This window comes from Marmota marmota, unplaced genomic scaffold (assembly GCF_001458135.2).
Source record: "Marmota marmota marmota unplaced genomic scaffold, marMar, whole genome shotgun sequence".
NCBI classification, from domain to species: domain Eukaryota; kingdom Metazoa; phylum Chordata; class Mammalia; order Rodentia; family Sciuridae; genus Marmota; species Marmota marmota.
In genome coordinates, this window is record NW_026000051.1 from 724,157 (window position 1) to 750,492 (window position 26,336).

At 40.5% G+C, this 26,336-nt stretch overlaps 1 protein-coding gene across 6 annotated transcripts in view; it reads left to right on the top strand.

Annotated features, from left to right (window-relative positions):
- Positions 1-24,504, top strand: part of Setx (senataxin) — an 86,555-nt gene extending 62,051 nt beyond the window's left edge. For 5 of the 6 annotated variants that reach the window (XM_048812835.1, XM_048812836.1, XM_015497407.2 and 2 more), the window contains 11 exons: positions 2,122-2,223; positions 2,322-2,437; positions 3,478-3,549; positions 6,332-6,481; positions 8,437-8,544; positions 11,724-11,911; positions 12,684-12,776; positions 14,290-14,454; positions 18,790-18,888; positions 20,331-20,418; positions 23,442-24,504. In XM_048812835.1, the coding sequence (XP_048668792.1) occupies positions 2,122-2,223; positions 2,322-2,437; positions 3,478-3,549; positions 6,332-6,481; positions 8,437-8,544; positions 11,724-11,911; positions 12,684-12,776; positions 14,290-14,454; positions 18,790-18,888; positions 20,331-20,418; positions 23,442-24,164 (1,904 nt within the window). In that variant the 3' untranslated portion in view covers positions 24,165-24,504. Of the gene's footprint in view, positions 1-2,121; positions 2,224-2,321; positions 2,438-2,977; positions 3,457-3,477; positions 3,550-6,331; positions 6,482-8,436; positions 8,545-11,723; positions 11,912-12,683; positions 12,777-14,289; positions 14,455-18,789; positions 18,889-20,330; positions 20,419-23,441 lie in introns of those variants that run through there. The other variant, XM_048812839.1, reaches the window with a different exon arrangement.
- Positions 24,505-26,336: the final 1,832 nt, after the last annotated feature.

Consider the following 26,336-nt stretch of genomic DNA (forward strand, 5'->3'; position numbering starts at 1 on the left):
AGCACTATCACTTAGCCCCATCCCCAACCCTTTTTTTTTTATTTGGAGGCAGGGTCTTGCTAAGTTGTCCAGTCTAGCCTCAAACATGGAATCCTTCTGCCTCAGCCTCTAGAGTTACTGGGTTCATAGGCCTGTGCCACCATGACTGGTTTGTGCATTTCAGTGTTTTTAACAAATTGCTCAATTGCTAATATTTTGTTTAGGTTTTTTAAGAGTAGTGTTCATAAGTGAAGCCAGCCTATAATTTTTCTTTAGTAATAATATCTTTCTCTAGTTTGAGTACTGAAGCTATTCAGACTTTTTAAATGAATTGATTTTTTTGTATTTATTCTTATGAATTAGCAAAACTCACTCAAATAACAATTCCAGTTTTTCAAGATAATTTTCTACTTTAGGTTAGGTTTTTATATATAGAGATAGGTATAAATTTGTTTATTTTGTTCTCATTTTTAAAAAGCACAACTGTGTTTCTGATTGGTTCCCTTTGTTGTTTGTTTATGATTGGCTCCCTTTTATCATTCCCTGTATTATGTGTTTATTAACTAAATCCACATGTGGCACAGACTTGTGGTTGGAAAGTTCCAGAAGAAATTTCTTTTCCCCAGCAGATCCCATACCAAGACAGATACACTTCTTTTTCATCCCTCTACTTCTTCCAGGTCCTTTTGCTTCCTGATGGGCATTAAATTCCAAGCCCCCATTATCAAAATTTCTGTATTTTTATTGGAATGGTAGTTTTGCTAATGGAGACACTTTCCGAGTTCATAGGATTAAAGATTTTAGAAATCTCTGCATTCTACAGAACATAGATCATACTTAGTAATGTTGATTTGAAGCGCAAAACAAACACTCCCCCATCATGCAAACGATATCTCTCATAGCTTTGGGAGCATTTCTGGATAGAGGAGGTGAGCCTCCAGGTGATGTCATCTCCCTTTCTGCTGGACACACAAGTGAAACAAGTGCAGTTTTGAAACCCCCAAGAAAATGTTGGCCAGAGAAGGTGGCTGCAAATTAAGAAGAATGGGCTATTTAAATAAAGTACTCACTTAGCATATATTGAGTATATTGTGTACCAGCCACTATTTTAGGAAGTGACCAAAACAAAATCCTATTTTCATGGAACTTAGGACAGTGAACAGGCATCTGTGTGGTGTATCAGTAGGGATAAAGTGCTGATGAATCTGTAGGGTTGCTCTAACCCATCCCTGTGATGCCTTTAGAACTGTTTAAATAAAAATAATAAAATGTGGTAACCAGAAATAAAAATTGGTTAATAAATTGGCCAGCTATATGATGTTTACCATTTGTGAAATTTTCATCATCTTGTGTCCCTCAAATGTAACAGGAAGCATAGTTTTATTTATATTTTGTGGTACTGGATGTGGAATCCAAGGCCTTGAGCATGCTAAACTAACATCCTCAGTCCCTGGAGCATAGTTTTAAAACCTTTCTGAGTATTCTGCAAAAAAGGATTTGATTATCAAATAAGATTGTTTTGGAAATTCAAATACATAGTCATACATGAAAATCCTTGAAATAGTCTTTGGTTAAGAAAACTGCTTTATTTTAACTCACCATTTCCCAAGTATTTTGTTGTGATTGTTACACAGAACATAATTTGAAAAGCATTAGTTTAATATAATCTCAGCTCTGCAGTGTACTGTTTATGTAATCTTGCTGGCTTTTATTAGGTAGAAGTGATAAGTACTTGCCCTGTGGGGTTGTTGAGAAGAATATCTGAAACAGCACTGAATTTGAGAATCTGTTGTGGCCCCTGCTACCTAGTTAACAGTTTGTGTTAACCCCCTTCTGACTGTTAATATATTTGCTTAGAAATAGATATTATTTATGGAGACAGGATTTATTGATAGTGTCCTTATTAATCTTTAACTGTGATTTTTAAAAAATATTTATTTTTTAGTTTTTCAGGTGGACACAATATCTTTTTTTTAAGAGAGAGAAAGAATTTTTAATATTTATTTTTTAGTTTTCGGTGGACACAATATCTTTGTTTTGTATGTGGTGCTGAGGATCAAACCCAGTGCCTCATGCATGGTAGGCAAGCGCTCTACCACTGAACCACCACCCCAGCCCTTTAACTGTGATTTTTATCAACAGGAAACTGTGGTGATATTAATTTAGTACGACTGGGTCCAGAAAAGTCTATTAACAATGAGGTCCTGAAATTCAGTCTGGACAGCCAAGTCAACCACAGAATGAGTAAGTGCTAAATATGGCATACCCTTGTGTTTTTGTTTCCTTTGTGTGGTAAAGATATTGTTCGAATTAGCATGTGATTTTTCTTTTCTATTTTTTAGAAAAAGACTTACCTTCTCATGTTCAGGAGATGCATAGAAGAAAAGAGTATCTAGATCATCAGCTTGATGAGCTTTCACGCCAGCGAGCTCTGTGCCGAGGAGGACGGGAAATACAGGTATGGAAACATTTCTTAATGCTTGATCTTTAGTGATAATTCAGAGATGCACAGTTTATGAGGATTTTATGTCATTTTATTGGCAAATGGCATGATTCATATGTAAAGATGTATACAAAAGTGGTATTCCTTATATCAGGGGTTAGCAAGCTTTTTGTACAGGCAAGAAAATACATTTGTGGCTTTTTGAGCCATTTGGTCTTTGTTGCAGTTACTGAGCTCTGTTGTACTTGGAAAGCCATCATAGATAATGTGTAAACAAATGGATGTGCTGTATTTATGTGCAAAACCAGATGGTGTATTGAATTTGGCCCATAGGCCAAATTATATTAAAGGTACACTGAATTTATTAGGTGTCATTCAGTTGTAAGTTAAACCCAGTTCAAATTAGGTTAAATAAGAAGAAAATTTATTGGCTCATATACCTGGGAAATCCAGGAGTGGATTAGCTTCAGATATGGCTGGATCCAGAGGCTCAAATGATATTATTTCTCCACCCCTTGATCTGTTTTTCTCTGTGTGTCACCATTTCTTCTCCAGGAGAAGACAAGTGCCAGCATTCTCTGGGCTCCACCATCCCAGCTTAGAAACCCCAGAGAAGGTCTCTCTCCCAGCATCTATGCATCAGTTCCAAGGAAGTACTCTGATTAGTCCCTGGGTAGCCAAGCAGGTCTAATCCCTGTAATTAAGGGAATGGGTGCCATGATTTGCCAGCCAGCGTTGTATTGTGTGCTCATCTTGTGGCTGGAGGAATGGTTGGGGTGTGATTGACAACCTCATTTGAACCACCTGGAGATGAGTGGAGGAATGATGCCCCAGGGGTAGAATGCTAAGCAGACAAATAGCATGCATGACTGCGTCTTGCCCAGCAATGCCGAGAGTGGGTCCAGACTTAACTGGTAAAGAGAAAACAAGCTGGGTTAAGTTTGTCATTGGTAAAATATTTTTAGGCTCATTCTTTTCACATATGAACAGTCCATTGGAAAGCACTGTGATGTGCTGAGTTTAGTTTTAATGATGGCATTCTGATTTTCTTCCAGAGGCAAGAATTAGATGAAAAAATTGCCAGAGTTTCAAAAGAAAGGCAAGAACTTGCTTCTAAAATTAAAGAGGTAAGTACTTCACTTATGGCATTTTCTTGTTTTCTCATGTTATGAAATAGTTCACACAACTTATGGGCTTTTTTCAAGTTTTTTTTTTTTTTTTTAAGAGAGAAAGAGAGAGAGAGAGAATTTTAATATTTATATTTTAGTTTTGGGCGGACACAACATCTTTGTTTGTATGTGGTGCTGAGGATCGAAGCCGGGCCGCATGCCAGGCGAGTGCGCTACTGCTTGAGCCACATCCCCAGCCCCTCAAGTTGTATTTTTAAAAGTATTCATTGTGCAAACACTTACAGAATTGGAAAAAAAAATAGTGTAATCTCCTTTCTCCCTTTAACCCAAGAATGAATGAATTTGCACATTCTGAGATTTCTTTTTTTTTTTTTTTTTTTTTCCCAGGGTGGGGAGGGTATAGGGGTTTGAACTCAGGGACACTCGACCACTGAGCCACATCCCCCACCCTGTTTTGTATTTTATTTAGAGACAGGGTCTTACTGAGTTGCTTAGGGCCTTGCTTTTACTGAGGCTGGCTTTATTTATTTATTTATTTATTTATTTAATGGACCTTTATTTTATTCATTTATTTATACACCATGCTGAGAATTGAACCCAGTGCTTCACATACAAGGCAAGTACTCTAACACTGAGCCACAATTCCAGCCCTGAGGCTGGCTTTTGAACTTGGAATCCTCCTGTCTAGGCCTCCTGAGCCACTAGGATTACAGGCATGAGCCACCATGCCCTGCACGTTCTGATATTTCTAAGAAAGAGGTGATTGTAGTTTTTTTGTTTTGTTTTTGTTTTTGTTTTTTTTCCTCTTTTAGACCTGGATAAATATGAATAATACCTCTTAGAATGTGCCTTCTTTCTCTTTCCTACCTCCTGCAAAAAACAATTGTTATGATAATTGCTATCCCAAATGAATAGTTGATGAATCTAGGTATGTGGGTGTTTTTTTCCTTTAGAAAGAAAGAAAACCACATGTGTGAGTTTTAGGACAAGGGTGGCAACTGTGAGGCCTCTAGAGCTCCACTCTGTCTTGATTTTTATTTTTTGGTTTTTGGGGGGTGGGGGGTTACTTGGGATTGAACCCAAGGGCATTTTACCACTTAGCTACATCCCCAGCCCTTTTTATTTTGGGGGATGGAGTCTAAGTTGCTTAGGGCCTCACTAAGTTAGGGCTGGGCATAAGGACAGCTTGATGCCCCGCCCCGTTCTTGGCTTAAAGCATGCTCTTTGTGCTTATCTTCCAGGACACACCACACACACACACACACACACACACACAAACACACACACACAAACACCAAAATCTAAGGATGCTCTTGTATATAACCTATGCTCATTCATGTATAGATAGATGACTTATAATACCTAATATAATATAAATGCTATGTAAATAGTTACCCAACTGTATTTTTCAGTGAATAATGACAAGGAGAAAAAGCCTGTACATACTCAGTATGGATGCATTTTCTTTGCTAGATATTTTTAGTCCACAGTTGGTAGACTTCCTAAATGTGGTCCTCACAGGTACAGAGAACTAACTATATAGCTGTTTCTCATATTCTTTGGATGTAAAAACATTAGATAAAAATTAGACTAATTGAAGCTAGGCTGAACCAGGTGATCATCAGAATGTAGCCCTATCAAGTCAAGCAGGTTCAAGGGGGAGAGGGCAATAGCAACTGCTAGTGTTAGTATTTTTGAGCTGAGAAAAAGCAGTTCAATTTAATTCATATTTCCATTTACAATTTCTTTATTTAAACTAAAAAAAATTATGTGAAGACTTGGGTTGTGGTTCCGTGGTAGAGCGCTTGCCTTGCAAGTGTGAGGCACTGGGTTCGATTCTCAGCACCACATAAAAATAAAAGAAAGATATTATGTCCACCTAAAACAAAAAAAGAAAAAATATTTTAAAAAAATTAAACTGAGCCCCAAATTAATCTTTACAAATTTAAGGATGAAGTTCATTTTCCTATGGGCTGTTAAAATTGTGTGTGGCAGGTTACTTTCTGAATGGCTGAGAGGAAAAGTATCTGACAGTATTTCACCTGTGTGCACTAGAGGGCCCTGTTTGCACCCTGTTCCTAAAGCTCACATACCTTGAAATCCAATGGGATGAGTCGCTGCTACTTCCAAGTAGCCAAATTAGGCAAACTGAACCTCTAATAAGAATGTCAGTTTATTAACTTGAGTGCTAAAGGAACTTGGTATACAGTGTGAGGTGTTGTGCCTATTGGCCTTCATCAGAGAGGTAGACCAAGGTGGTTTTTCTTACTGTGGAAGTAAAATATTTGTCTGGTTCACAGACATTTTTGTTGGTACTAGCTTTTATAAAGCTACAATATTATAGTAGATACTTAAAAACTAAGAGAAAAATGTTCATTCGCGCTTAGTTCTAATCCTGGTTTTATTCAGATAATTGCTTCACAACTCAGAATTATTTAATGTCTACTTGTGCTGATGCCTGCTTTTATACATCAGGCTACAAGAAGCATTGTAATCTACTTTGACCAAATCAAATTGTAAATAATTTTTTAAAATACACCTGTGCCTAAGTCATATTTTGAGCTTAGACTACAAAGTACAGTGTTCTTTTTGGTAGCTTCTGATTATCTTGAATGCTGTCCTGCTGTTTTGTAGATCAGAAGCGTCCCCTAAATTTTAATGAGTATTAAAAATTAAAAAATATTAAAATTAAAATAGTGGGTGATTTATAGTAAATAACCCTATTGTGGTTAGGGTTTATTTACAACCGAGAGTGATGGACCTTTCTTTGTCCCCTTAGGTTCAAGGTCGCCCACAGAAAACACAGAGCATCATCATTTTGGAGTCCCATATCATCTGCTGCACTCTGAGCACAAGTGGTGGTTTGCTGCTGGAGTCTGCTTTTCGAGGGCAGGGGGGTGTCCCCTTCAGTTGTGTCATCGTTGATGAGGTCAGTGAGCATTTGGCCACACTGCTTTGACTTGTGCTGTGAGGAGTGAGTCCTAAATAATTGTAGGTGCTGAGATGTTAATAAAATATTTAACATCTGATTTCTACTTGCCATTATATGTGTATTTTCTTACATTGTAATATGCTGTTAATGGTCCACTCTAATGAAACTGCCTTTCCAGTATTGGATTGTACTCTTATTTTTTTTTTCCCCTTGGTACCAGAGGATTGAGCCACATCCCCAGCCCTCTTTTTTTTTTTTTTTTTTTTTTTTTAAAGACCCTAAGTTGCTTAGGGTCTTGCAAAATTGCTGAGGCTGATTTTGAACTTGGTGATCTTCCTGCCTCAGCTTTCTGAGCCGCTGGGATTATGGGCATGCACCACCCAGTTTGGGAGTGCAGTTTTAAGATTGCCTGATTGTTTTTTTTTAACAAAATCCCTGTTGAGTGACTTTTTATTTACTTTTTTTTTTTTAAATTCTTATTTCTTTTTAAAGAGAGAGAGAGAATTTTTATTTTTTTTACTTTTCGGCGGACACAACATCTTGTTTGTATGTGGTGCTGAGGATCGAACCCAGGCCGCACACATGCCAGGCCAGCGCGCTACCGCTTGAGCCACGTCCCCAGCCCTTGAGTGACTTTTTAAATCCTACTTGAAACTTCTGGTTACCTTTAGAAGTACTTATTTGTATCTAACCTACATACTTCCTCCTTTGTGCTTTAAATCATCTCTGGCTTTCTTATTTATAACTTCAGATGACTTTCAGCCTTAGTGTTTACAGCTAACATCCTTTATTCTTAGTTTATTTTCATTTAGCATACCTTTATTGGGTAATTGCTATTTTCCAGAATGAAAAGTCAGGTAAGGTATGGAATATGAGAAACAGAGAATTGATCCAAAAGATCCAAGATCCAGTAATCGTACCCCATAAATATGTACAGTTATGCTCATAACTGTACAAAGTTCAAAGCCAGCCTCAGCAAAAGTGAAGTGCTAAGCAACTCAGTGAGACCCTGTCTCTAAATAAAATACAAAAATAGGACTGGGGATGTGGCTCAGTGGTCGAGTGCCCCTGAGTTCAATCCCCGGTGCCCCCCCGCCCACCAAAAAAAATAAAAAATAAAAATAAATTTTAAAACAATATTTGCCAAAATGAAAAAATAGAGAAAGTGAAAGTTATGAAATAATTGAAGAAAATGCCACTGGATTAAAGAGAAACTTGAATGTCGTGATTGAAGCATCCTACTGAGGACAGGGAGGAAAGATACACAACACCTAGTGTATCTCTTGAACTTCAGAGATGAAGGTTCTAAAAGAATTTCAGAGGGGAAAAAATTTTCCCAGCTTCATGCCCAGCAGGAACAAAGAACACAAACCTAGAACATGCATAACCTTGTAATTTGCTGGTTCCCAAGTGATAGTAGTGTCTGTTGTGGCTAATTTCAAAAAACATGTTGTTTTGTTTTAATTGTGCTTAGAAAATTTGATTTTTGTTGTTGTTGTTTTGTTTTCATTTCTTTTTTTTTTTAAACATTTATTTATTTATTATGTGGTGCTGAGGATAAAGTCAGTGCATTACCCGTGCTAGGTAAGCGCTCCACCACTGAGCCCCAGCCCCTGTTGTGTTTTTTTTTTTCTTTTTCTTTTGGGGGGGTACCAGGGATTGAACTCAAGGGCCCTTGACCACTGAGTCACATCCCAGCCCAATTTTGTATTTTTATTTGGAGACAGGGTCTCACTGAGTTGCTTAGTGCCTCGCCCTTGCTGAAGCTTTGAACTCATGATCCTCCTGCCTCAGTCTTCCTAGCTGCTAGGATTACGTGCCCAGCTGTTTTTTTTGTTTTCTCATAAAAAAACCTTCTCTTTGGTATAGAAATGGTGTGGTACTTTTATGAATGGTGGATAAATAAGTAGCAAAGGTAACTAAGACTGCTTCTTCCCTCTGCTCTCATCCAGGCCGGGCAGTCTTGTGAAGTGGAGACTCTCACACCGCTCATTCACCGCTGCAATAAGCTCATCCTGGTGGGCGACCCCAAACAGCTCCCTCCCACAGTCATTTCCATGGTGCGTTGCATTGTTCTGTACAGAAGCTGAAGGGGCTTTTTTGTCGTCTGTTTTCAGAAGGTGGTTCTTTCTTAGATTGTCATTTCTTGTATGGAGGGAAAATGCCATATTTCACTGCATAATCATCACCACTGCATTAACACATATTCACAGGTATTCTATGTATCCTAGTCTTGCACCAAAGACAGTTAAGCAGTAAATGATTTTTAAGTAACACTGACAATTTTTTTTTTAAGCATCTCATTATGGTTATACCCCATTTTTTTGCAAAAAATAAAAAATTGGCATGGTGATTATGTGGTAAAATATAGTAGGACATGAGAAAACAGAATAAGTGCTTGTCTGAGTCTTAATAAGTAAAAATCTCTGCTAGGGTCCCTTTGTCCATTGTTGGGCTTATTATGGTTGGGGTTTAGAGCACGTAAGCATTGGAGACAGGAATCCTAGATGGACTAGTCCATGTGCACCAGTGTTCCAGGGAAAAGGAAAACTGCAGCTACTTTAAGGGCTATATTTGGTATATTTTATTTTATTTTGTACCAGGAATTGAACTCAGGGGCACTCTACCACTGAGCCACATCCCCATCCTTTTTTTTTATATTTTATTTAAGAGACAGGGTCTCACTGAGTGACTTAGCACCTCACTGTTGCGAGGCTGGCTTTGAACTCACTATCCTCCTGCCTCAGCCTCTGAGCCGCTGGGATTACAGGCACACGCCACCACACCCAGCTTATATTTGGTATATTTTAATAACACAAACACTAAAACATAAAAGAAAAACTTTATGGTGCAAGAAAAAGAATCCGAGCCTTCCTGATATATTTAATTATGCACAAATTTGAGGAAAGCACCATAAACAGATTATTTGGGGATACATATTCAATTTTAGAATTCTCTCTTCCATTGAACAAGAAAACAGCTATGCCCTCACATCATTTGAAAGTGAAGATAACAGAAAAAGAAATCTTCCTTGTTGTAGATCCTGCCTACAGGGAGTGTGTACCTGGATTGCAGTCCATCCAGGCTTTTTTTACTCCTACTAACGTGCCTCCCAGGGATGGACATCACAGCTGGCGTTCAGTGGACGGCTGGGGTCATCTGAATAGGCCTAGACCGTAGTTTTGAAATTTAGTGTGTTCTTTACTGATATATAATTTATACAAATATGAGAGTAGTAATAAAAGAGTAGTGGCCTTGTAATCCCTCGGAATGGGTCATTTTCAGAGTATTTCTTTTCAATTTTGGGACATAATTGGCATGTGGTTTTTGTTAATGCTTTTTTCCTTCAAATTATTTAAAAGCATAGCACAACCCCTTGTGTGACATCTGAGCACAGGTACACGAGCAGGCTAGTAGCCCAGAGACACACCTGTCTCCGAGTGAAAGCCTGTGTCTATGGGAAGAGCGGCTGCGGCTTTGCTCATGAAGAAGAGTGAAGAGTGAGCACTACCACAGCTCTCCCATATCATGTAGGGCTCCCAGAGTTTACTTGATGTTACTTCTGGAGGGGCCTCAACATGCAGTGAGAAGGAATTGTTAGTTGGTTTCGACTTGACTGCCTACTTTGATACTTGATAAAAACTGCAAGAATGGTAAAAATCTATTTGTGCTTTTTAATTATCAAACAAATAGAACAGGCTTATTGAGGGAAGTTTATTACAAAGTTAATTTCCATACAATGCCTTTCTAGCCATCTCTTTCCAGGGCTAATTACTGTGAGTAGTGTTTCACCAGATTTTTGAGGACAGTCTCTGCACACTTACTCATTCTTTTCAGTATGTGTGTGTTGAGTGCCAGCATAATTCAGCACTGTTTCAGATGTGGAGTTTTAATAGTGAAGAAAACAGACAGAATTCCTGCCCTCCTGGAGCTTCTGTTCCAGTGAATAAGAGACAGTAAAACAAGTCACTGAAATAACAGTATAAGATGGTTATAAGGTTTGTATGCCTGAATGGGTTTATATGTAGGATTTTGTTTTAAGTGTGGTGGGATAGTTCTATGCACAGTGGCTTTCTTTCAATCAGTAAATAGATCCAGGGACATTCTTTTATGTCAGAATATATAAATAAATCTATGTCATTTTGGACTCAAGTTTTTTTCCTCGAGTTCGATGTGCTATCCTGTATAAGTTTTTTCTCTGATTTCCCAAAGATTCCAAATTAGATTTGGGGTTAATTCAAATAAATAAAAACTTTGGGGGATATAGATGGAACTGTCAAATTTCTGGTAATAATAATTTTAATTACACAAATTTATTCAAAATAACATATATAAATAAAAAGTATATATTAAGAAGTATGGCTTTGTTTTTCAGTATCATAGGTTGTAAAACAGCCTTATTCAAGTTTTACACAGACTTCTTCAAAGCAAATATCTTCAGCCTCACTCATGAAGATTTTTAGAATTCTGAATGATGCAGTCATTGAAAATTATATCCCAAGGCCTAACTGTGATAACATTAAGTCAGTTTTCTTCATTTGTCATTTATATCATGGTTTTTCACAATGCTGGTTGTAACTCAGTATTTGATTTGTGAAATCATTTTAGTGTGTTTGCAGTCTGCTCCCCCACTAGAATGTAGGTTCTGTGAGACTTGATCTGATTTACCTTAGCAGTCTCAGTACTCCAGATTGTAGATGTTCAGTGCATACTACATGAGTGAATGAAGATATGGGTCTTGTAATGGCATTCAGTGATTCTACAAATGAAGGGTATACCCCAGAAATAATTGTTAAAATTTGCAATAAATTTCTTGGCTTCATTCATCATTGATTTTTTTGGATGGCTTTTGTTAACATCACAATAGCACTGGTTGTGTTCATTTCCAAGATCATGTCCCTTTCATAAACAGTGTGTAGGTGTTCTAAAGAAGGAGAAAGTACCTCAGCTTATTTATTTATTTATTTATTGGTGGTGCTGGGGATTGAATCCAGGGCCTTGTGCGTGCGAGGCAAGCACTCTACCAGCTGAGCTACATCCCCACACACATCAATTTATATTCAAGAGTTTTTGAGAATCAGAACCAGACACATCTCCTTTCTCTGAATCTGTGATTGTTGGTAATCTTATACCACCTGAACTGCCATATTCATATTAGAGCTCAGTAGTTGCTTTTATAATTGTGAAAAAAGTATAAACAATTTTTTTTTAATTATTGCTGTATTTCTCCCCCTCTTAGAAAGCACAGGAGTATGGCTATGACCAGTCAATGATGGCTCGCTTCTACAAACTGCTGGAAGAGAAAGTAGAGCAGAACACGATTGGCAGACTGCCGATTTTACAGCTCACTATTCAGTACAGGATGCATCCAGACATATGTCTCTTCCCTTCTAATTATGTTTATAACAGAAGTTTGAAAACAAATAGGTGGGTTTCCCATTGCTTGTAAGTTTTTGTTTTGTTTTGTGTATTTATTTTTGTAGGTTTAACTGTTTAAATAGCCATTTAACTGTCCTTAACTTTTATTATTAATTTCCTCTAATAATTGGTGCCAACATGTTGACTAGATCAAGTGCAGATGAACAAAGTGAGAAGGGCGAGAACTCACCCATATTTATGCTACCCAGAAGTAATCACTGAAGGTGTTTCAGCCTCTCTTTCCAGTCTCATGTTGGGGGGTAGAGGTGGTGGTGCTGGAGCAGGAACCCAGGGCCTCAGGCTATACTTAGCCTACCACTGAGCTGTAGCCCCAGCCCTCCAGTCTTTCTGTGCATGTCTTTTACTTTCTTTTTAAATTTTGAGGGAAAAAACTGAACCTTACTCTACATAGTGTTCTGTGGGTTGCTTTTTTGTTACAGTGTTATGAGTAACTTCCCAGTCATAATTGTTCTACATTTTGATGACATAAATCACTTTGCCTAAGGCTGGGATATAGTTCAGATGGTAGAGTGCTTGCCTCGCATGCAGAAGGCTCCAGCACCACCAAAAAAAATAATAATGATCACTCTTCCTAGCACCAGAATAGAAGTAAAATCTATTTTGTATGTTTTACCAGAAAGTCTCTCTTATTCCCTTACTTTCTGCAGTCCCTGCGCCCTCCCAAACACACACACACACACACACACACACACACAATGGTGGTAATAATATAAAATTTGTACTTGTATCTTACATTCTGAATGGTACTGCTTTTCTATAGGCTAACTGAAACCAGCCGATGTTCATCAGACTGGCCATTCCAACCTTACCTTGTGTTTGACGTTGGAGACGGTTCAGAAAGACGGGATAATGAGTATGTTCTCTTTATTTATTCCCCAGTGAAGGTTTCAGAATTCTACATTATTCTGATTTAGATTTGTATTAAAAATGTTTCCCATGCACATCTCTGCCTCGTGCCAGAGCACTGTCAAGAGCTTGTCCTTTCTCTGTGTCAAGGGGTGATGTTCCTACTTGAGGAGCCACATGTGGAGTTGGGGCAGTGAGTGAAGCAGACAAGCCCCTTTGTGAGGCTGCTGTGGTCTGAGGGGGAGACAGGTGTTAATCAGGCAGTCTCCTAGATGAGTGGTCATTTCAGAAGCGTTGAATGCCATGAAGGAAAAGATAGATTCATTTGAATTAAAGTGGGAGTGGGAGTAAGGAAGTAGAGACAAAAGTTGGGTGGGATACTTTAAGGATCTGGGGTGAGGAATAAGGGACCATGTTCAGGCTGTTTATAACTAGCAGCAGAAAGGAGTGGTGGTATTGCTAAGTAGCGGAGATATCAGAGGAGCCAGGGATTCTTACGAGAGAGCAGCGGAGGAATAGTCCAGAGGCAGCATTTGTTAACCCACGTAGAAACACTGCCTCCCCAACATGAGGTAGGAAATGCAGCTTCCACTCTGCCAGAAAGGACTGCAGAGCAGGTACCATCCTCAGATGAGAAGCAGGTATTAAGGTAAAGAGGGGGAAGGGGAAACGTTCAGTACAGAAGTTAAGACAGAGAAGGAGTCAGCTGTCAGATTACAGATAATGCCCTGACAGCTTGTAGGAGTAATTTTGACCAGAGAGGCTTGACCCAGGAAGCAACCCAAGAAAATGACGATTTCAGGGGTTGGAGACATCGCCAGGTGACAGGGTTGTCTAGATAGTATAGTAAGACTGGGAGTGAGAATAGTGGGTTCTTATCTGAGACTTGTAGAACAAGACGGGACAGCCTCAAGCATATGGTGCAGGTGAAGTTTGTCCCTTGGTATTGGTGTGTGTTGGGTCTGGTGTACCAGTGAGAGAACATATAATTTGGGGGGTGGGCTGGGAGTGCAGAAAGGCCAGCAAGGGTCCCATGTTCAACTCTGGGGCCACAGTGTCCATATCTACCCTCTGCAGGTGGCATTTTCCTGGCCCCATGGTACATGGCCAGTGATGGGGAATTAAGGAAGATACACATCCCAGGCTCTTTCTCAGTGTGTTGCGGGTAGCACATCCTTAAATGGTGTTACTCGTTGTGTATATTCTCATTATTATAGATACTGTTGCTCTCACTACTGCTGTCCGTGTTTTAACAGGTGGAAATACTGGTGACTAAACTTCATTTGACTCCAGACTCTCCCCTTTCTAAATCTTCATGTTTCACTGTGCAGTTTTATGCTTATTTGTATGTCCAATATTAATGGTCATTATAACATCCTCCTGGAGTCAGTCCTGGCTGAATAAAAGAGAGAGCCTGTCTTGCTTGCCCTTCATTGTATTGGGAAGCAAACTACGTGGGACTTGTTAGCAATTAGAATGCTATTAGTTTTCATGTGTCCTTTTTTTAAAATCTTATTTAGCTCATATGTAAATGTTCAAGAAATAAAATTGGTGATGGAAATAATTAAACTTATTAAAGACAAAAGAAGAGACGTCACTTTTCGAAACATTGGCATAATAACCCATTACAAGGCTCAGAAGACAATGATTCAGAAGGATTTGGACAAAGAGTTTGATCGGAAAGGGTGAGATATATTTACATCTGTTTCTAGGCAGCGGTGAAGTGTTAACAGGGCAGAAGGAGCCTGGGACACCAGCTTCCCTAGACTTGTTGGGTGGGTCCTGGGCCCTGGAGACGGGCATCTCCTGCCAGTTGGAATGTCAACATTGTGCTTGACAGTGGAACTGGCTAAAAAATCTACACGATTTTTTCACTTTATTCCATGATTTGCTGACCTGAATTTTAATTCTAGAGAGACTAGTAAAGTCATATTTCATTTTGAATATAAGTAGTTTTTTATGTAGAGTGAAAATTAAGGATGAGATACTAGAAATCCATTAACTCAAGGATTTGGCTCACTGGTAGAGTGCTTGCCTCACATAGGTGAGACACTGGGTTTGATTTCCAGCACCACATATAAATAAGTGAATAAAATAAAGGTTCATCAACAACTAAAATATAAATAAATAAATAAATATATATATATATATCCTCAAGAGTTTTTAAACCCAGAGATGACCAAAATTGACTCTATAAAAAGAGAAAATCTGAACAGATGTATATAACAAGTAAAAAGGTGGAGATAGTAATCAAATACCTCCTGATAGTGAAAGACTCAAGACCAGCCTTCATTGGTGAATTCTACCAAATTAAAAAAAAATAAAGAAAAATAAAGAACACCAGTCCTTGGATCCAAAAAGTGGAACACTTTTTAACTCTTTTTTATTTTTATTTTTATTTTTTTGGTGTGTGTGTGTGTGTATAGCTGGGGATTAAACCCATGGCCTTTTGCATGCAAGGCAAGCACTCATTTTTATGAGGGCAAAATTCAGCCTGATACCAAAGCCAAGGAAAAAAGACATCACAAGAAAACTGTAGATTGATATCCTTCTTGAATATAGATGCATAAATGCTAAACAAGAGTGGCAGACTGAAGTCAGCAGCATATTAAAAGGATAGTACATCATGACTAAGTGGGATTTATCCAGGAGTGCACGGTTAGTTCCACATATGGAAACTAATGTGATATACATATATATGTGTGATATATATATTAATAGAGTAAGAGACCCACATGACTATCCCAGTAGACAGAGAAAAGGCATTTGACAGAATTCAGTACCATTTTATGATAAAAACATTGAACAAAGTAGGAAATTGTTAATCTAATAGAAGACATCTAGGAAAACTATAGCTAACATTGTTCTTACAGTAAAGTAGACAGCCTTTCTTCCTAAGACCATAAAGGATCTTTGCTCTTCCCATTTCTTTTCCACATTATACTAGGGATTCCAGCCAGAGCAGTTGAGCAAGAAAAACAAAAGTCATCTATATCTGAAAGGAAGAGGTAAAAATGTTTTCTTCATAGGGCTGGGGATATAGCTCAGTTGGTAGAGTGCTTGCTTCGCATGCACAAGGCCCTCGGTTCAATCCCCAGCACCACCACCACACAAAAAAAAACCCTTTGTGGATGGCATGTCTTATTTTTAGAAACCTTATGGAAGCCATACAGAGAAACAGCTAGAGCTTATGAACAAACGGAGCAGAGTTGCAGGATGCAGAGTCAATATATAAAAATCTGTTGCATTTCTATACATTATGATTAGTCTGAAAAGGAAATAAAAACAGTTCCATTTACAATAGCATCAAAATGAATAAATTAGGGAATAAATATAACCAAAAAAGTGATGATTAAGATTCATACATTGAAAACTGCAAACGTTGCAAGAAATTTTAAAACACCAAAATAAATGGAAAGACATCTGTGTTCAAGGATCTGAAGATGTTAAGATAATAGGACTCCCCACATTGATAGGATAATCTCTCAAAATTCCAAGTACCTGAACTTTGGATTGTGCAGAGGGGAGAGGAAGGGTGGGGCTGTGGGATGGGAAGGACACGAATGAGACATTATTACCCTATATACATGTATGATTACACTACTGGTGTGAGGAATGAGAAGTTGTGCTCCATTTGTGTACAGGTGTCAAAATGCATTCTATTGATATGATTAATTAGAACAAAATTTTTTAAAAATATAGGGGTGGGCTGGGGTTGTGGCTCAGCAGTAGAGCACTCACCTAGTACATGTGGGGCCCTGGGTTCGATCCTAAGCACCACATATAAATAAACAAAATAAAGGTATGTGTCTACCTATTACTAAAAAAATTTTTTTAAATATTTAAAAAATTAGTAAATAATATAGGGAGGCCAGTAGAATAGAAGAAGGGGATGGGAGAGGGAGGGAAGGAAAGGGGAGGTGCTAGGGAATGAAGTTGATCAAAATATACTGTTTGCACATATGAATATATTATAACAAATCCAAAAATAAATAAAGTGTAAAATTTTTAGAAAAAGATTCCAAGTATGTTTTCTAGGGAGATGATTAAGCTGATTAAACTATAAAACTTTTAAGGAAGCCAGCCCTAGTTGTGCACACCTATAATCCCAGCTACTCAGGAGACTGATGTAAGCCCTAAACAACTTGGTCTCAACAAATAAAAAGGGCTGGGGTGTAGCTAAGTGATAGAGTGCTTGAAAGAAGGCCTTGAGTTCATTGTCTAGTACGAAGGGGGAAAATATATTTTTTAAGGAAATATAAGTATGAATCTATTTGACCTTAGATTAAGCAGTAATTTCTGAGATGTGACACCAAAGGAAAAAAAATAAATTGGACTTCATAACAATTAAGCTTTTTGGCTATATGCAGTAGTAGTATGCACCTGTAGTCTCAGTGACTTAGGAAGCTGAGGCAGAAGGATTGCAGGTTTAAGGCCAACCTCAGCAACTTAGTCCCTAAACAACTCATCTCAAAAAGTAAAAAGAGGGCTGGGGATGTGGCTCAAGCGGTAGCGCGCTCGCCTGGCATGCGTGCAGCCCGGGTTCGATCCTCAGCACCACATACAAACAAAGATGTTGTGCCCGCCAATAACTAAAAAATAAATATTAAAAAATTCTCTCTCTCTCTAAAAAAAAAAAAAAAGTAAAAAGAGACAGGGCATGGTGGTGCATGCCTGTAATCCCAGTACCTTGAGAGGCTAAAACAGGAGAATCACAAGTTCAAAGCCAGCCTCAGCAATGGCAAGGAACTAAGCAACTCAGTGACCCTGTCTCAAGATACAAAATAGGGCTGGGGATGTGGGTCAGGGTTGAGTGCCCCTGAGTTCAATCTCCAGTACTCCAAAAAATAAATTTAAAAAAGAGCTGGGGATGTGGTTCAATGGTAAAGTATCCCTGGGTTCAATCCCAGCACACACAAAAAAAATAATTCAAATATTTCTGAGTGTCAAAGAGTGGAAAGGTATAGCTCAGCGATAGAGTGCTTATCCAGCATGCATGAGGCCCTGGGTTCCATCCCTAGCCTCACACCCAAAGTGGGTAAAAACCCTCAAATAGAAAATACTTGGAAATCATTTATCTGTTAAGACCCTAGGGGCTGGGGCTATAGCTCAGTGGCAAAGCACTTGCCTCACATGCACAAGGCCCTGGTTTCAATCCCCAGCGCCACAAAAAAAAAAAAAAAAAAAAAGGTCCTCATATTTAGAATACATAAAGATATTTAGAATACATAAAGAATTGTAACAACTCAGTAATTTCGAGAATAGGCAAAAGATTTGAATAAGCATTTCTCAAAAGAAGATATAAACCCAGCCAGTAATCACATGAAAAGATGCTGTGTCATTTGCCACTGTGGAAATGCAAATCAAAACCCTAAGATACCACTTCACATCAACTAAGATCACCTAAAAAAAAGAACCTAGACCAAAAAAAAGTGGGGAAGATGTGGAAAAAATGGAACCCTGATGCGTTGCTGGTGAAAAGGTAAAATAGTGAATGTAGAAAAGAGTTTAATGATTCCTCAAGTAGTTGAATGTAGAGTTACCCCAGGACTTAGCAGTTCCACTCCTAGGTGTATACCCAACAGACTAGAACAGGTATTCACCCATAAGCTTTTGCATGAGTATTCATAGCAGCATGATTTGTAGTAGTCATAAACCAGAACTAGCCCAAGTGCCCATCCGGTGTGAACGGCTAAGTTGTGGTATGTCTACCGTGAAATACTAGTCAAAAGAGGAAGGAATGGTGCCATGGGCTAGCAATGCATGAGTCTTGGATGGTGAGGCTAAGGGAGAGAAGCCTGTGCCAGAGGATCACGTTTTATGCTTCCATTTGTATGTTTTTGGTATAAGAAAATTTAGAGACAGAAAGGAGATTCATGGTTGCCAGGGCACAGGGGTGAGACATAGTGCAGTTAAGACTAACTGCTAAGAATCTCACGAAAAAAGAAAAGGCTTTAAAATGTGACTCTGTTTAAATATTTAATAGTTTGTCTGTAAACATGTCTTTCTTTTGCAAATAGACCAGCAGAAGTGGACACTGTGGATGCCTTCCAGGGTCGTCAGAAGGACTGTGTCATTGTTACATGTGTCAGGGCAAATGCCATGCAGGGCTCAATTGGGTGAGTAGCTGTTACGGTCCCCTTTTTCTTATACTGGGAATTGAGCCGAGGGACACTCTACCATTAAGCTATGTCCCAGTCCTTTTTATTTTTCATTTTGAGGCAGAGTCTCACTAAGTTGCTGAGTCTGGCCTCAAACTTGGAGTCCTCCTGCCTCAGCCTCCTGAGTTTCTGGGGTTGCAGGAATGTGCAACCGTGCCTGGCTGCCTTTAAGATTAGATCTATCATCTATCACTGTTGGAAAACACCATTATTTTGCTCTCTTAACTTTTTTTTAGAGAGAGAGAGAATTTTTAATACTTATTTTTTTAGTTTTCGGCGGACACATCATCTTTGTTTGTATGTGGTGCTGAGGATCGAACCCAGGCCACACGCATGCCAGGCGAGCGTGCTACCATTTGAGCCACATCCCCAGTCCCATCTCTTAACTTTTTTTATGAAAACTTTTATAATATCATGAAGATTTCTTTTTGTAAAATAGATCCATTGTTAGGTTGGCTTTCCTTGATGTCTTGTATGTTAGCCCATTCCACAGTGTGACTCTGTTCTTTCATTTAATAAGAAATAACAGCTGGATTATATTTCTTTCCAAGATACGTGTGTCCCACATGGTATGTGTCATAAACAGTTTTTCCCCCTTCTGTTTTCCTGCTTGACTTAGTTTAGTAGCCTAACCTGCTAGCTCAGGACTCCCTTGAGCTCCAGGCCTGTAACTCTTCATATCACTCTCTGTTCCTTCTCATAAGATACAGAGGGAGCTGGGCATGGTGGCACACACCTGTAATCCCAGTGGCACAGGACGCTGAGGCAGGAGGATCACAAGTTCAAAGCCAGCCTCATCGATTTAGTGAGGCCCTAAGCAATGTAGTGAGACCCTGCCTCAAAATAAAAAGGGCTGGGGATGTGGCTCAGTGGTATAGCACTCCTGGGTTCAATTCAATGGAATTTACAGGTTGTAAATTTGTTTATTCTTATAATTAGTAATGTAAATGATCTTTGTCCATAATTGGGATGGGCTGCATGTACACACAGAGGCCATTTACCACAGGGTTGTTTTGTAAGTGGTCGATTCTTTCCCATTTTATTTCTATTAATTTGTCTGACTGATGTTTGTGTTTCTGCCCTAGTTCCACAATAGTTCAACAATTTAAATGTATTTAAATTTAAGAATGAATAATTGAAATGATTTTTTTAAAGATATTTTTAAGACTTAAAAGTCATACTGTTAAATTTTATATCCAAGTCAGAGTAGGAGATTGACGTTTGTTTACTGTTTTTAGTGGGAATTGCTTCTGTGCTGGGTTGGGACAAAAAGGCTAAGAACTCACTGTCTTCAAAAGACTTAAAAGGGGCACAGGAGTTGTCTTAAATGCCACCTGCCTCCTTTAAACAAATGTGTGAGGCCTTCCTCTAAGAAGAAGTAACTTCTTTTTGTTGCTTAGATTCCTGGCCAGTTTGCAGAGATTGAATGTCACCATTACACGAGCCAAGTACAGCCTCTTCATCCTCGGGCATTTGAGGACTCTGATGGTAGGTACATTTTGGGGGGCTACAGGGAGCTCAAGTTTGCCCGTTGTTACTATCAGTAGGTTTTTGTTTTTTTATTTCTCCATCAAAATGCAAATAAAGGTTATAATGTCCTCCAGTAAATTTTCCCTGGAAGTTTTTGTGTACACATAAGCCACTTACCCTTTCTCAACCCAGGTATTTCCACTAGGTTCTCAGGGTACCTTTTTAAAATGATCCCGCGTCTGTGGGATCACACCTATGCGTGTTAGCTCAGTGCTTGATGTTTAGTCAACACTGAGCAAATGTGGCACAAGGTGTGCTCCGATCTGTCCTGAGCCACCTGGAGCCCTGCGCCTGCATCCGCTGAAGTCGTTGCCTTCAGAGTTCCTCTGCTTCTTTGCAGGGAGTGTGAGCCAAGCCTCTGTAGTAAAGTGGGGGGCTGTCATTGGTGGAGTCACAGCAAGATGCAGCGCGTACTTGCTCTTGGTCTCTCTAGGGCTGATGACTTTTGGGATTTTGTTGTTGTTGAAAGTCATCTTAGAAGAGAAGGAAATTCAGAATTTTGCCTTTCATTTTAGTTAGTACCACTAGAGGGCATTCAAAAGTTGATATGAAAAAAATCTTTTAGTATTGCTGAAGATTGGTAAATGTTAACATGTTTAAATGAGGCAGTGGGCTGGGGATAAAGCTCAATGATTGAATACTTGCCTTAGCATGCACAAGGCCCTGGGTTCTATCGCTAATGCCACAAAAAATAGATAAATAAGGAAGAAGAAGAAATAAAGCAATTAAAAATAAAACGATTACAAGCTAGGAGTGCTGGTACATGCCTGTAACTCCAGCAACCTGGAGGCTGAGAAGGATTGGAGGTTGAGGCCATCCTGGGTAACTTAGCAAGACCCTTTCTCAAAATAAAAAATGCAGAGCACTGGAGATGTAGCTCAGTGGTAGAGCCCCTTGGATTCAATCCCCAGTATAGACGTGTAGTCTTTGGGAACCCCAGGTTCGTACTTCCATGATTTTGCTGGCCGCTGGCCTCCCCTTGATGGCCTGGGTGTTTTCACTCTGGGGAGGCAGTGCTACAAAGAACAGCCCACTGAGGGAGGATAGGGAGTGGCCCGTGGTAGAGCACCACCCAGCCCAGCACTGCAGAGAGTGGGGAGGCCAGGACAAGGCTTCCACCTAACTTGTTTTGTTGTTCTTGGGTCCCACCTGCCTGCCCCCACCACTGGTGCCTCCCCTCCCCCGCAATTCTTTAGCTCTGTTTTTCTCATGAAAATGGAATCAGTCATGAAAGCACTTGGTTTCCTCTGAGAAGCCAAGATTAATAGTCCCTCCTTAAAACTATTTTTGTGCTCTTAGGATTGGATTAGGTGCCAATTTAGGTATGATAGTCTTGGCAAAAACAGCAAGGCCATCTGTTCCACGTGTGTCTCAGCCACAGACTGAGGCTCTGGAGAGGCCTCCCAGCAGGAGGAAGAGTTGAGCCACCAGACCTGGCTGCCCGCATGGCCCTCGCTGCGTCACCCACCCTGCTCACGTGACTGACCCCTGGACCCAGGAAGCCACCAAGCACAGTGCACACCACCCTTGTGCGCTGCTGTTGGGCTGTGACGCAGCGCTGACTCGCACTTAGAATCCTCATTTTTTGCTGTCTTGGACTTGAGACAAGTGTTTATCATTTCACTCTGTGCATACATAAAAGCAGACGTACAGGTAAAATGAATAGGTCAAGATACTCTTGAAAGGATTTCACTTTCAGGATCCAGTCATTGCCCAGTTCCTAGGGTCAGTGTCCTCCTCATCCACCTAAAAGGTTGGTGGATCAACATTTCCTCAGAGAGCACCGCCACTGTCTCCAGGGCTGTCTTAGAACCCCTGATTCCATTCCCCAGGTGATGGTAGCTTTCTTGTGTCGATCAGATGATGTCCATGGAAGGTTTTCAGAGAAGATCTGTAAATGATACATTGAATACAAAGGAGTTAGAGTTGCTGAGTCATGAATTTGCCTGGCATCAGCACATGGAAACTGCTGCTTGGCCAAGAGGCAGCCCACAGTCAGGAGTGGTGAAATGTGAATATTAAATGAAATATTATTCCTATTTTTTATACTGAGGAAAGTTGCTCAGAGAGGTCAAGTGACTTTACCAAGCCCCTATATATAGCAAGCAGAACTGCAGCCCCACTGCCCTGACCACCTTTCAGTAGGAGCCCACATGAGGGTCGCTGTCCATTTTCTTTTCCTTTAATCTCTTCCCTTGTTTGTTCTTAGTAAAGTGACTCACTCAAGTTCTAGTGGTTGTAAATCAGGAATTACTATTGGAGAAAATTATAAAGGGAAAAGAGAAGAAACATGTTGTTCTGTTCCACATTCAGCTGTGTTTCTCATGGTTAAGCTCCAGAAAAGAGTCAGGAAATTGGGTGATACCTGTGGGATACTATCTCAGTCAGTTAATATGTTTTCTATCTTTGGGGCTTGGGAGGCCTTTGGGAAGCCAGTAAAGCTCCGTGCCTCTTTCTAGAATAGCCACCTGCATTCAAGCTTGCCTTCTGAGACCAAGCCTTCCTGCTGCCGAATATCAGCTCTGCCAAGGGCAGGCTGTACCCTAGGTCAGCATTATACAAAGGACCCCGGGGACGGGAGTATTCTATGCCTGCATCATCTAGTGCAGTAGCTATTAGAAGTGTGTGACCATTGCACACTTGAAACGGGGCACAGAAGCTGAGGAGCTTAAGTTTTATTTTTTCTTTCATGGAAATTTAGCTACATGAAGTTTCCAGGGAGTAGTGCAGAGCTGCATGATGGTATATCACCTTGCAGCGTGAGTAACAGTTGTGAGAATGGTCAAAGTTTTTGTCTGTCATTATGTATTTGAATTTACTTTTTTCCTTCAGCCTTGTCTGATGAGTAATGCATTGTTGAGAATCTACGCATAAAAGTATATGTATCATTTGTTCAGAAATGAATGTTGGAACCCCGTGGTCCCCATCCATAGGAGTGTTTCTTTGGGGTATAATCGTTTCGCCCTTTCCTTTGTTTCAAGGAAAACCAGCATTGGAATCATCTGATTCAGGATGCTCAGAAGCGTGGTGCCATCATTAAGACCTGCGACAAAAACTATAGACATGATGCAATGAAGATTCTGAAACTTAAGCCTGTGCTACAGAGAAGTCTGACGCACCCACCTACCATTGCCCCAGAGGTGTCCAGACCCCAAGGTGGCTTGCCCAGCAACAAGCTAGACAGTGAATTTGCCAAGACATCTTTTGCATCTTCTGTATACCACACACCCTCTGACTGCAGGGAAGTTGCTGTTACTGTGACCTCAAAGGACCCTGAAAGGCCTCCTCTTCAGGACCGACTTCGGGACCCACGACTGCTGAGGAGATTGGGTGCTGATGCCAAGGGAAAATTCCTAAGAGATCCACAACCCTTGAGCCCCCAGCATCCTGGAGCAACATCTCCCCTGGGAGAGCCAGGCTTTCCCGTAACTCACCAGGACCTTGGCAGTGCATTGCCACTGTCTGCTGCTAAACTGCCCCTGCAGAGCAACCACACACCTCCCATGCCGGGTGAGCCTCCAGCTGTGAGCTCGGATGCTTCCACAAGTAAACGCAAATGTGACCTGGAAGCAGGGCTCTGTCACAGGAGAGAGACCAGGGCTTTCAGTGAGGGGGAACAGGAGAAGCATGGCTCTGTCTCATATCATACGAAGAGGAGACTGGAGAAAGAGGAGAGCTATTCCAAGAAGAGGAAGCTTTTATAGCAAAGCCAGGTGCCTGCACTGCCAGCCACAGGCGGTATCGTAAACTCAAGGTGACCAGCTAGTGGGACCATCTGGACAAGACCGTCTCTTCCTGAAAGGAGTTTGTGCTGTGGGAAAACATGGGCGTGCATCCTAACAGCTGAGCCTTTGGTCATCTTCAGTAATTCCTGTCAGTTGCTAAAGCTTTCAGAGGGCGTTTGTGTGTGATAATGTCCTTGAAGTCAGAGACTCAAAATGTTGATCTCTTGTTCTACAGAAGAGGAGGTCAGACTGGAGTGGATGTTGTAAAAGTTGAAATGTATATTTGTATAGCAAATAACAAAATCCTTTTAAAATTTAATCTAGTAGGCCGCTTTTCTTTCCCCTGCTTAAATGTTAATCATTTTCAACAAAACAAACTTCATGTGGGGATTGAAAATGAAACATTTAAGCAGGGGAAAGAAAAGCGGCCTACTAGATTAAATTTTAAAAGGATTTTGTTATTTGCTATACAAATATACATTTCAACTTTTACAANGGAGCAAGAGGAGGCAGGTCCTTTCAGCCATTGCTATGGCAAGACAAGTTTCCTTAACAGCTGAGATGATTTGGAATAATCTGAGTTAGTGCTAGTGGATCAGATGCCTCTAGCTCCTCTTAAATAAAAACAACTGGAGTTTCCTGGGGATGTTTGAGGATCAGTTATGCTAGGTAAAGTTCTGCTTATGTGGTGTTTGCATTTTTAGACCAGGCACCTTGGCACAGGGTATTAAATATCTGATTAGTTACCTGTTGTAGAGTACATGTTGTTCTCTGGGTGAAATTCTTACACTTCCTGAAATACTAGAATAAGAGATGGAAGAAGTTCTTGAAGCACCATTCAGATGCACCTGCAAACGGTTGTGGATGTGGTTACTGAATTCCAGATAAGGAGGACTGGGTTTGCCACGGAAGAATCAACTCGGGTGGGTTGTTAGAGCTTTTGGTGGGTTGCCAGGGAAAGTCAACCCTTCCCAGCGAATCCCAGTCTCCAGGCAGCATGGTAACCATTGGGGTAGGCCCTGCAGAGTATTTTAGGCAGGAAAGAGACTCCTTTAAAAAGAAGGGTAACAAAGAAGAGTTTAGAACCAGGCAGAGAGCTGACCGATTCCTGTTGGCTTTGGGACATCCAAGGGTGAAAGGGCCATGTGCGGTCAGCGGCCCTGATTCTGTGGAGCTGGTGGTCCCTGTGGGAGGAAAGCAGGGTGGCAAGAGGACTGGCTCAGGATAGGGAGGGAGTGCCAACTGTCATGCCTGATTTTGTCCAAATTTCCAAAGTTGTTTACCTGATGGTTGTAATAACCAGTCACTTACAGTGAATTCTGTGCAGCCCATTAACTTGATTTTGGGGCAGGAACACAAATACCTGAAGATAAATGTGCACTATTTAAAATTTTCTTTGTCATCCGATTTTTCAGCAAAAAGGGTTTTGTGTTAGAAATCCTGCTGATGCAGGTTTTAAAGAGCCTTGAAAAGAGTTGGAGTTTTCTGTTCCATCACCTGTGCCTTTCCCGTGGGTGCCTGGATGCCTGACGAATGTCAGCGGGACATTCCTGAAACCAGGGAGCTCACCTTCTTAGAGCATTTAGGCCCTGGGTCAGCCGCTGCCTCCAGTTTGCGGGTATAGTTGGCCCTGGGCCCTGGGTGCAGGGAAGAGCAGGTCGGGCTGGGTGAGCCCTGCTGTGCCTGGGCCATGGCTCTGTGGGCTTCCTCCCCGTGCCTTGGTCAAGAGACCTCATGTGACCTTTCAGCTTACTTTCTGCTATCTTGGGAAAGTGCTCAAATTCAACTTGTAGGAGTGACCGCTTCGGTAGTCTAAAAACTGTGGACTTCTAAGGGAGATGACAAAAGTAGCTGGTATGGGGACATATCCCAGTCTGCTCGTATTGACTCGTGAATTCCAAGTGTTTCCCCCCCAAGCACATCCTTCACAGCCCCACGCTGAACAGCATTCTTTCCATCCAGTTTGATCCCTGTTCTCAGGTTGTGGTCATCTGTTGGGTCACTGCTCAGAGGCCAGTCACCTGAAAATTGTCAAGAACTGCAGCCTTTTTTCTTTTTCTTTTCTTTTTTTTTTTTTTTCATCCTCCTTTTTAAATTTTTGTGGGGGGGTAGGGATGCCGGGATCTAACCAAGACCTCGGGTGCTAGGTGA